We start from the raw sequence: 12,421 nt of genomic DNA on the forward strand, positions 1-12,421 counted from the left end.
AAAATGAACAGGATATCATACTTAGTTTTACAGAGTAAAAGCTGCTTGATGTTGTGTTCTTCCATCTGAAGGTGAACTGGGATGTTTATATTTCCATCTTTAGTTATTGAGGTTAACACAGATTGTAACTGAGCCATAGAACTCCTGTTGAACATCCTCACTTCCTTCTTCTTCTGTTGACTCATGACCAAGTCGCTGCCATCCTCTTTTCATCACTGGAGGAATTTGAACTCATCAGTCACTCTGTTCTGAAAGATTTCTGTTTAATTCTGGGAATTAAACTGATGATTAATCCTTCATTTTTTTTTGGTTTTAACTGAATGTTTTTGTCACTGTTTTATTAGTATCAGGATGCTGCGGCAGAGAGCAGACTCTCCTGAACCCAGCTGTGTGTCCATGAAGAGTGACTGGTCTATAGGTTGTCCTATTAGCTTTAAAGATGGACAACCTGCTGATGGAAGGTAATAATTTAACATCCAGTAATCAGTGCAGATTTACAGGAGTTCATATTGTCATCATAACAGAAAATCTTTAATAAGCTGAGTGCAGATTTGAGTCATTAAATGTCCTTAAAGGTGATTTTTTCTCCACAGAGTTCAGCAGCAGACACAGCTGGACTCCATATTTATGGTGTGTACATGTTCTAACACACCTTTTACTATTAACTCCATCAACCACAGATGAAATACTAAAGTAGCATTCAGGTCCTAACAGTGTCCATGCTGCTCTGTTTAGACCAGCAGGCCTTCAGACTGACACATGAATCACATGTTGTGTTCTACCAGTTTAAATGAAATGTTCACTTTATCTTTCTGTTCCAGCTGCTGGAGGAGAACATCGTCACTTTTGTGAAGAACGAGCTGAAGAGAGTCCAGAGGGGTCTGAGTTCAGATTACCCAGAATGCTTAGAGAATCAGAGTGAGTATGAGGAGGTGTTGGACCGTGAGGAGGAAGAGCAGAGGAGGAGCAGCAGAGAGGCATTTCTGAAGATCACACTGCACTTCCTGAGGAGAATGAAGCAGGACAAGCTGGCTGAGCGTCTGCAGAGCAGTAAGAGGATTTTAACAGATTTAACATGATGGAGAGGAAATGGAGGCAACATGGGAGAGGTTTATATTTCAAACTCTGCTGTAAATATGCTGCACACATCTGCATCAGATCAGAGGCTGTTTGTCCTCCACTGATGAGCTGAATAAACCTGATGGAGGAGGAAAAACTACACAGACACACTTACATGTTCAGATTTCTAGACTTTCTGTAGGATCCACTCACTGATTTCATTTGTTGTTTGTTCATTCAGGAACTCGTGCTGCAAAGTGTCGACGTAAACTCAAGTCTAACCTGGAGAAGAAGTTCCAGTGTTTGTTTGAGGGGATCGCTGAAGCAGGAAACCCAACCCTTCTGAATCAGATCTACACACCGCTCTACATCACAGAGGGAGGGACTGCAGAGGTCAATGATGAACATGAGGTCAGACAGATTGAAACAGCATCCAGGAAACCAGACAGACCAGAAACAACAATCACACAAGAAGACATCTTTAAAGCCTCACCTGGAAGAGATGAACCAAGCAGAACAGTGATGACAAAGGGAGTGGCTGGCATTGGGAAAACAGTCTTAACACAGAAGTTCACTCTGGACTGGGCTGAAGACAAAGCCAACCAGGACATACACTTCACATTTCCATTCACTTTCAGAGAGCTGAATGTGCTGAAAGAGAAAAAGTACAGCTTGGTGGAACTTGTTCATCACTTCTTTAATGAAACCAAAGAAGCAGGAATTTGCAGGTTTGAAGAGTTCCAGGTTGTGTTCATCTTTGATGGTCTGGATGAGTGTCGACTTCCTCTGGACTTCCACAACACTGAGATCCTGACTGATGTTACAGAGTCCACCTCAGTGGATGTGCTGCTGACAAACCTCATCAGGGGGAAACTGCTTCCCTCTGCTCGCCTCTGGATAACCACACGACCTGCAGCAGCCAATCAGATCCCTCCTGAGTGTGTTGGCATGGTGACAGAGGTCAGAGGGTTCACTGACCCACAGAAGGAGGAGTACTTCAGGAAGAGATTCAGAGATGAGGAGCAGGCCAGCACCATCATCTCCCACATCAAGACATCACGTAGCCTCCACATCATGTGCCACATCCCAGTCTTCTGCTGGATCACTGCTACAGTTCTGGAGGATGTGTTGAAAAGCAGAGAGAGAGGAGAGCTGCCCAACACCCTGACTGACATGTACATCCACTTCCTGGTGCTTCAGTCCAAACTTAAGAGTATCAAGTATGATGAAGGACCTGAGACAGATCAACACTGGAGTCCAGAGAGCAGGAAGATGATTGAGTCTCTGGGAAAACTGGCTTTTGAGCAGCTGCAGAAAGGCAACCTGATCTTCTATGAATCAGACCTGACAGAGTGTGGCATCGATATCAGAGCAGCCTCAGTGTACTCAGGAGTGTTCACACGAGACAAGGTGTTTTCCTTCATCCATGTGAGTGTTCAGGAGTTTCTGGCTGCTCTCCATGTCCATCAGACATTCATCAACTCTGGAGTCAATCTGCTGGAAGAAGAACAAACACCTGCCCGACTGTCTGAAGTGATCAGAGACAAATCAACACGTTTCTACCAGAGTGCTGTTGACGAGGCTTTAAAGAGTCCAAATAGACACCTGGACTTGTTCCTCCGCTTCCTCCTGGGTCTTTCACTGCAGACCAATCAGACTCTCCTACGAGGCCTGCTGACACAGACAGGAAGTAGCTCACAGACCAATCAGGAAACAGTCAAGTACATCAAGAAGAAGATCAGGGAGAATGTGTCTGCAGAGAGAAGCATCAATCTGTTCCACTGTCTGAATGAACTGAATGATCGTTCTCTAGTGGAGGAGATCCAACGGTACCTGAGATCAGGAAGTCTCTCCACAGATATACTGTCTCCTGCTCAGTGGTCAGCTCTGGTCTTCATCTTACTGTCATCAGAAAAAGATCTGGACGTGTTTGACCTGAAGAAATACTCTTCTTCAGAGGAGGCTCTTCTGAGGCTGCTGCCAGTGGTCAAAGCCTCCAACAAAGCTCTGTAGGTGCACACAGAACTATCCAGATTAATCTTTGCTCAATTAAGAAAAATAACATTTGCAATTATTTTGTTCTGCTAATTCTTCTTCAGGTTGAGTGACTGTAACCTCTCAGAGAGAAGCTGTGCAGCTCTGTCCTCAGTTCTCAGCTCCCAGTCCTCTAGTCTGAGAGATCTGGACCTGAGTAACAACAACCTGCAGGATTCAGGAGTGAAGCAGCTGTGTGCTGCACTAGAGAGTCCACACTGTACACTGGAAACTCTCCTACTGCCATCAGAAAAAGATCTGGACGTGTTTGACCTGAAGAAATACTCTGCTTCAGAGGAGGTTCTTCTGAGGCTGCTGCCAATGGTCAAAGCCTCCAAAATAGTTCTGTAGGTGCACACAGAACTTTGGGGGGTTGTGGGGGCTGAATCTTTTAGGTTTTTAACATACATTCAACTTGATGTCATTTCCCCTCAGTCTCTCTGACTGCACCAACACATTTATTTATAAATACATATAACCCCGTGTTTATATTGCCTTACATAGACAAATCACAATGATGTGTAGTGTATTTATCACCAATAATAAATCTTAATGCAGAATGATCAACTACAGAGCCCTCCCGGGGTCACATGGTAGAAATAAACCTTGATTTGTAAATCTGTTTGTAAGGATTTATATACTGTTTTAATGGATTCAGTATCTGTATGCACAGGTTAGTAAACTGTGTGTGGGGGTTAAATGGACCTTCATTTGGAAAATTGGAATTCCAAATCCTCAAGACACTAAGACAACTGACATTAATTTCAGATTTTTTGAACTTTTACTTTGATCATTACTATTATTATTAGTATGAAACTGTGAAACTTTACAAACACGAAGATAAACAAATTTTAAAAAAAACATTGAAGTTATCCACTGACATCAACAAACCAGCATCTAACACAACAAACAGTCCAATCTGAGTAGAAACAACCTGCAGATATTAGCTCTCAAGCTAATGAGACAGCTAGCTGCCTCCATCAACCACAACACATTTCACAACAAAACACCCCAACAATGACAAGTCTTCACCTCCTGAGAACTAACAGCTGAAACATTATTTCCTCAACAAAGGAGCAGAAAACAATCTTTAGAGAGAAAGCAGAACACAGTTAACCCTGTTTGTTTTTTCTGTTTCTAGTCAAAAGGTTGTAATAAGCACACATTAAAAACACAGCCTTTTGCTCCCAACCACAGCGTGCTGAGCCTACTGGTGTTTATGGTTGGTAAACAAAGTTGGCTGTTCACAGGTTGGTTTTGGGTGGTAGATTAACAGATTAACAGCAGGTTGTGTATTGGATTACAGAAACACTTTACAAAACACAACTTTAGAGATCATTATTATAAGAAGTGTAAGTGAGGAAAAAATATCAACTGTAATTGGCTCATGCTGATACATGTGTGAGCAACAGGATGCTGACTGCAGTTCACTTATTGGCCACCAGTGTGACTAATGAGAAGGAACCTTTAATAATTGGAACAAAACTAATGTTTTTAATTATTTTATTTTGTTCTGCTGATTCTTCTTCAGGTTGAGTGGCTGTAACCTCTCAGAGAGAAGCTGTGTAGCTCTGTCCTCAGTTCTCAGCTCCTTGTCCTCTAGTCTGAAAGATCTGGACCTGAGTAACAACAACCTGCAGGATTCAGGAGTGAAGCAGCTTTCTGCAGGACTGGAGAGTCCACGCTGCAGACTGGAAACTCTCAGGTTATTTTTATTACTATGTATATGAAGTAATATTTTAGATTCCCCCAGTTTCTAGTTTACATGAAGAGTTTTTGGTCCTAAAAAGATTTTGTGTAATGTCTGAGCTGAAGTGTTGTAATATCAAGTATACAGTAAGTAAAACTCATTTCATGCCATCATTTGAGTCATCTTCAATGAAGACTCAATGTACATAAAGCCTTGAAAATCTAGTACTGTATGATGGAAAAAATAACAGAAAATAAACAGCACAGAGTTGCTATCAGGTTCTCTACATGCAGGTGAACAAACACATCAGATCAGTATGTTTTGGAAAAATACTAATACTAATAATGGAGCTTAATGGTCACCAGTGTGATTAATGAGAAGGAATTTCTGATTCTTACATATGAACCTGTAATCTTTGCTCAAAGAAGCAAATGAATGCCATAATTGTATTTTGTTCTGCTGATTCTTCTTCAGGTTGAGTGACTGTAACCTCTCAGAGAGAAGCTGTGCAGCTCTGTCCTCAGCTCCCAGTCCTCTAGTCTGAGAGATCTGGACCTGAGTAACAACAACCTGCAGGATTCAGGAGTGAAGCAACTTTCTGCTGGACTGCAGAGTCCACACTGTGGACTGGACACCCTCAGGTTACTTCGCACTGATTTTATTCATCTTTCCCATTCACCTCCATGGTGTGAGCCTGCAGGGGGATTGAAAATCCAGTTGATTACATTTTGAAGCAGTGTATTGTGAACCTGACTTAGTATTACATACAAATATAAAGCCCCTAAGGACAAAATCCTGTTTAGTGAGTTGAAAATGTTATTAAGCTCATTAGATGAACTGTTGTGTGTGTTCAGTCTGTCAGGATGTGTGATCACTGAGGAAGGCTGTGCTTCTCTGGCCTCAGCTCTGAGCTCCAACCCCTCCCATCTGAGAGAGCTGGACCTGAGCTACAATCATCCAGGAGACTCAGGAGAGAAGCTTCTGTCTGCTGGACTGAAGGATCCACACTGGAGACTGGACACTCTCAGGTATGGACAGACAGGTGGACACTCTCAGGTATGGACAGACAGGTGGACACTCTCAGGTATGAATAGACAGGTGGACACTCTCAGGTATAGACAGACAGATGGACACTCTCAGGTATAGACAGACAGATGGACACTCTCAGGTATGGACAGACAGGTGGACACTCTCAGGTATGGACAGGTGGACACTCTCAGGTATGAACAGACAGGTGGACACTCTCAGGTATAGACAGGTGGACACTCTCAGGTATAGACAGACAGGTGGACCCTCTCAGGTATAGACAGAAAGATGGACACTCTCAGGTATGGACAGGTGGACACTCTCAGGTATGGACAGACAGATGGACACTCAGGTATGGACAGATGGACACTTTCAGGTATGGACAGACAGGTGGACACTCTCAGGTATGGACAGATGGACAGACACTCTGACTAAGCTTGCTCATGTGGGAATGTTGGGTCTCTTTAAAAATAAAACCTGAAGAGTACGGTTTAGAACCTGCTCTATGTGTAAAGTGCCTTGAGATAACTTTGTTGTGATTTGGCGCTATACAAATAAAGATTGATTGATTGATTGATAACTGAGGGACTCTGGTTCATGTTTAATGATGGATATGAGTGAATGTTTATGAAGCTGATTGTGTCTTCGTCTCTTCCTCCAGGATGGACCATGGTGGACTGCAGAGACTGAAACCTGGTCTGAGGAAGTGTGAGTGTGTTTTCAGTTTGATTCATGAGAACTTTGAGAAAAACTGGATGAAATATGTAAAAGAAGTGAAAAAAGTTCAAAATAATGGAAAATATATTTGGCAGAAATGGGCGTGGCCTAATATGACATTTATCTTGAACTGTCAAAGTTCAGGAGTTAAAAGAGAAGTGTTTATAAATGTCCACATGGTGGCGCTACCTGCTCCAAAATGTCCCTCTTGTCTCTCCTGCAGATAAAGTTCATTCATTCATACTGACTTCAGCTGTTTGGAGCATTTGGACAAAAATGTGTTTGTAACAGACGACAGTTTGAGATGAAAATAACAGACTTGATGTGCAAAGACCTTCACTTTACACCAAACTTGATGAAAAAACATTAATATTACTGAATATCACTGTCATGTTGACTGTTCATGTTCTAACTGAACTGTTGAATTTACATTCAGTGATTAATTTCAGTGATTATCAGTAAAGTAGTTAATAAATCAACAGATTATAAACTGCAGCTGTATTGTGTCTCGTTCTCTCCATCAGATGCCTGTGAACTGGAACTGGATCCAAACACAATTAACAGAAACCTCAAACTGTCTGAAAACAACAGGAAGGTGACAAATGTGAAGGAGGATCAGTCATATCCTGATCATCCAGACAGATTTGACTCCTGTCCTCAGCTGCTGTGTAGAAATGTTCTGACTGGTCGCTGTTACTGGGAGGTCGAGTGGAGAGGAAGAGTTTTTATATCAGTGAGTTACAGAGGAATCAGCAGGAGAGGAGGCAGAGCTGACTGTGTGTTTGGAAGAAATGATCAGTCCTGGAGACTGGACTGCTCTGATGATGGTCGTTACTCTGTCTGTCACAATCACAGAACAACACCCATCTCTTCCTCCTCTTCCTCCTCCTCCTCCTCCTCCTCCTCCTCCTCCTCCTCCTCCTCCTCCTCCTCCTCCTCCTCCTCTGTCTCTAACAGAGTAGCAGTGTATGTGGACTGTCCTGCTGGCACTCTGTCCTTCTACAGAGTCTCCTCTGACACACTGATCCACCTCCACACCTTCAACACCACATTCACTGAACCTCTGTGTGCTGGGTTTGCAGTCTGGTCTGGTTCAGTGTCTCTGTGTCTCTGTAGGAGGGAGAGTCTCTCTGTGTCCTCTGTAGGAGGGAGTCTCTTTGTGTCTCTGTAGGAGGGAGAGTCTCTCTGTGTCTCTGTAGGAGGGAGAGTCTCTCTGTGTCCTCTGTAGGAGGGAGAGTCTCTCTGTGTCCTCTGTAGGAGGGAGAGTCTCTCTGTGTCTTCTGTAGGAGGGAGAGTCTCTCTGTGTCCTCTGTAGGAAGGAGAGTCTCTCCTGTGGACAGAAACTCTGCTGACTGAAGATCAGCTGCTGAAATCAAACATCACACACACTCTGCACTGTGAAGCAGATCTGTCTCAGACTCAAACACTCAGTTATGTTTCCTTCCTCATCATTCTTTGATGTCAGGACTGTAGATGTAGTTTGTGTTAAAATATGTCTTATTAATGTGTATATACAGAAGGCAATTGGTGGATTGACTTCCAGCCCTGGTAGATGATTGGCTGAGGATCCATATCACCACGCATCATAAGTCCTAGAACCTCTCTTTGGTGATGGCTCAATGTTTAAAATACACAAAGAGCTGAAATATTGTTTTTATTTTGACGACGACTTGCTATGTGTAAAGATGACACATAGGACTGAGTATAAACTCCTACAGCAGCACTTGAAGTGTTGTCTTTTGATTAATGGATGTAAAGGCTCCAATATTCCTTATAGATGTGTATCTTGAATATGTATGATGTATTTTTATATTCCTCCTTAACATGCTAAGTAATCAAATTGGTTATATTTCTTACATTTAGCCTATTTTTGAGTTTAAGTTTTGATTCATATTTTCTACTTATATTTTTGATGTTTTGATTCCTACTGAGCAATAGTTTAGATTTTTACACACAACTGCAAAACACAGGCAAGTGCTAATTAGAAATGTTTTGCCATGCTTACATTACATTTGTAACTCATTTCAAATAACTTATGTTAATCATAAGTATATCTGTAAAATCATCATCATGATGTATGATATGTGTATAACTTTGATATGTACAATAACAGAGAAACATCCTCCTACACCTCTGCTGACTGAAGATCAGCTTTTTGAGTGTTTTTGTGCTTCTCACATGTATTTCTTTCACACAATCATCAATAAAAACTATTCATGACATTATTGTTGAAAGCATCCTCACTTTACTGACACAATGGATAATATAACAAGCTTTTAAAATACAACACATTGTTGAAGATGAAACCAAAAAGCAGTGTGTAGTCGGCTCACATTTCAGATGTCTATGAGTTGTTAACAGCTCCACCAAATAGTGATTTTTCCCTCTAAACTTCTCACATGCTTTCATTTCAATAAATGTTCAAATGATCCAATATTTCAGCAAAAATCAAAGATTAGAGAAAAAGTCCAAAAACTGAAAACACATTTGTGTATCAGAACTTAGTTTGTTCTTCTTTCCTCTCCCATTAATCATCTCACCACCCCTCACATTTATCTGCTGACCCTTTGGAGGGGCCCCACCCCTAGGTTGGGAACCACTGGACTAAACTAGCTAACTGTATATAAAGTAGTGTAAACTAGCTCCACCTCCAGCAGCTACAACAGTAACATGCTGCTCTAACACTGATGCTTCACTATTAATAATCTAATGATGTCATAATAATAATATATCAGTCAGAGGACCAAACCACTACTTTACTGTAATACTGCATACTACATCACTCATAATACTGCAGTACTTTTACTGTAATACTGCATACTACATCACTCATAATACTGCAGTACTTTTACTGTAATACTGCATACTACATCACTCATAATACTGCAGTACTTTTACTGTAATACTGCATACTACATCACTATAATACTGCAGTACTTTTACTGTAATACTGCATACTACATCACTATAATACTGCAGTACTTTTACTGTAATACTGCATACTACATCACTATAATACTGCAGTACTTTTACTGTAATACTGCATACTACATCACTATAATACTGCAGTACTTTTACTGTAATACTGCATACTACATCACTATAATACTGCAGTACTTTTACTGTAATACTGCATACTACATCACTCATAATACTGCAGTACTTTTACTGTAATACTGCATACTACATCGCTCATAAAACTGCCGTACTTTTACTGTAATACTGCATACTACATCACTATAATACTGCAGTACTTTTACTGTAATACTGCATACTACATCGCTCATAATACTGCAGTACTTTTACTGTAATACTGCATACTACATCACTATAATACTGCAGTACTTTTACTGTAATACTGCATACTACATCACTCATAATACTGCAGTACTTTTACTGTAATACTGCATACTACATCGCTCATAATACTGCCGTACTTTTACTGTAATACTGCATACTACATCACTATAATACTGCAGTACTTTTACTGTAATACTGCATACTACATCACTCATAATACTGCAGTACTTTTACTGTAATACTGCATACTACATCACTATAATACTGCAGTACTTTTACTGTAATACTGCATACTACATCACTCATAATACTGCAGTACTTTTACTGTAATACTGCATACTACATCGCTCATAAAACTGCCGTACTTTTACTGTAATACTGCATACTACATCACTATAATACTGCAGTACTTTTACTGTAATACTGCATACTACATCGCTCATAATACTGCAGTACTTTTACTGTAATACTGCATACTACATCACTATAATACTGCAGTACTTTTACTGTAATACTGCATACTACATCACTCATAATACTGCAGTACTTTTACTGTAATACTGCATACTACATCAAGCTAAGAGAGCAAGATAATATAACAGTATAAAGAAAGCCTGGAGTAGAAAATACTTAGCAGTTAATGTCTTTAGTTTATTAAGGAAACTAGCTTACAATGTTACAATTATGCTAATAGGAAAAGTTAAGTGTTATTGTGTGTAAAAATTAAAAATTAATGTGCAAAGATGCCGCTCTGCCACCATTTTGAGCCTGTTTGAACAGTGTAACAAAATGTTATCATGAGACAGTACACACTTACGGCCACCAGATGGCGGTAAAACCCAAGAAGTGTTTCCAGTGAGGAGAAGTCTTCTTCTGCTGCTGCTGCTGCTGCTGCACGGTCACTGTGATAAACTCACTGCCACAGCGGTAGGAGGGCTGGGATTGAGTTTATACTGAACTGGGACATAAACTTTGAACTGGATTTAAGTGTTACACATGTTGTTCTGTGTTTTTGATTTCATAATTATCAAGATTGTGAACTATGGTATAATTGTGATTTGTAAACTGTAACTGTTCATAAAGTAGATCCTTAGGACCTAGAAGTGTTAGTAGTGTGCTAGAATAATGTATTACCACTATTTGTAATATGTCTAGCACTTAATTAGGGCTACAGCATTGTAATAATATGCTGCACTAAATTCTTCTTTTTAATCAGATGCAATTATCCACAATTTGAGGAACAACAGTGTCGGAGTTACAACCACTGTGTGGCAGCTGTCAGATGATGTGATGGTATCACACTGTGGTGATGAGTTTTGTAGCCGTGCTGCAGGTGGTGAGCTCTCCTAGAAATGCAGACCAGATCCTAAGTTTGTCAAATTTGTAAGAATTAAGCTTCAGAATGATATAAAGAGCGACTGAGGAGTAAAACAGTTCTCTGCTGTAAGTGGACAAAAAGACACATTTATCAGAGACTCACTTCTACTGACTGAGAAATGTAGGAGGACCATTGAAGAGCAGCTCCAAGTGATCACAGGTAATGCTCACATGCATATTCATGGCAGGAACATCCAATCAGGTACAATTATTTAACCTACATGTTCTGTCTGCAAAGAAATCTTCACATTTAATGAGTGATATTATGTATTGGGGGAAAAAATGTCATATTTACTCAAAGAAATATGAAATATTTTTTGTTCTCAATATCTCAAGTAGGAATTAACATTTGAGATTAAAAACAATATGATATATTTATTATATATAAATAGTACTGCAGACATCTACCATCTAATCTGAACCAAACCTGCAAATTAAAGCAAGCAATGTGAAAATTTGAAAGATTTTTGGAAAGAATAAAGACAGAGAGAGAGAATGTATGGATGTCTATCAGGACAGGCTTCCACAGTGAGATAAAAAAGGCACAAAAAAGGCCTCTCTTACAGTAAGTAGAGTTCATCATGAAACTATAATTCGGTTTCTTTATGTTCGGACTCCTCAGGTGTGGATCAGCTTTCCAGTGGAGATCAGAGAAGCAAACACACTTTCCTCTTTGGAGTCACTTTAAAAAGTTACTATTTTAGACTTTTATTGATTTTACTGTTTGTTTCGTTATCTTTTGTTTTATTTCAACATAATATTTCATTGACTTTTATTGTCTTCTTTAATTGTATATAAAGCACTTTTTAACTCATGAAAAGTGCTATAGAAAGGCGGTTATCGTTATTATTTAGTGAGGCTGGCAGACTGATGAACACACTTATTGGCAGCTGAGAGGAATCAGGCTGATTGGTTCAGTGTGGCTGCTTTACAGAAGGAATCCAGGTGGTGCTGTGTGTTTTTCACCTGCCGTGATCAGTTTTCTGTTTGTTATCCCCAAAGGTGGACTTTCCCATAAGGCGAGGTAGGAAAGTGCTGGGCCCCAAACTGAAAGGGCCTCAAACAGCTACAGATTTATTATAATGTTTAGATTTGAAAATATTGAATTGTGTTAATATTCTAACTCAAAGTAACTTACAAAGCCCTAAAGCATTTAAAAACTATGCACCTGTTTACTTCTGCTTCTACTTCAGAGGAAACATTGCAACATTATATTTA

General features: G+C 40.1%; 1 protein-coding gene and 1 long non-coding RNA gene across 2 annotated transcripts in view; both read left to right on the forward strand.

Annotated features, from left to right (window-relative positions):
- The first annotated feature begins 340 nt into the window (after positions 1–340).
- Positions 341–12,421, forward strand: part of LOC133978586 (NACHT, LRR and PYD domains-containing protein 12-like) — a 114,189-nt gene continuing 102,108 nt past the window's right edge. The window contains exon 1 of the mRNA XM_062416893.1: positions 341–461. Within this exon, the coding sequence (XP_062272877.1) occupies positions 352–461 (110 nt within the window). The 5' untranslated portion in view covers positions 341–351. The remainder of the gene's footprint in view (positions 462–12,421) is intronic.
- Positions 7,088–8,447, forward strand: LOC133987524 (uncharacterized). The gene is made up of 2 exons (XR_009925575.1): positions 7,088–7,624; positions 7,733–8,447. It is a non-coding gene; the product is annotated as an uncharacterized LOC133987524 (long non-coding RNA).

The sequence above is a fragment of the Scomber scombrus genome, chromosome 1 (assembly GCF_963691925.1).
Source record: "Scomber scombrus chromosome 1, fScoSco1.1, whole genome shotgun sequence".
NCBI classification, from domain to species: Eukaryota; Metazoa; Chordata; class Actinopteri; order Scombriformes; family Scombridae; genus Scomber; species Scomber scombrus.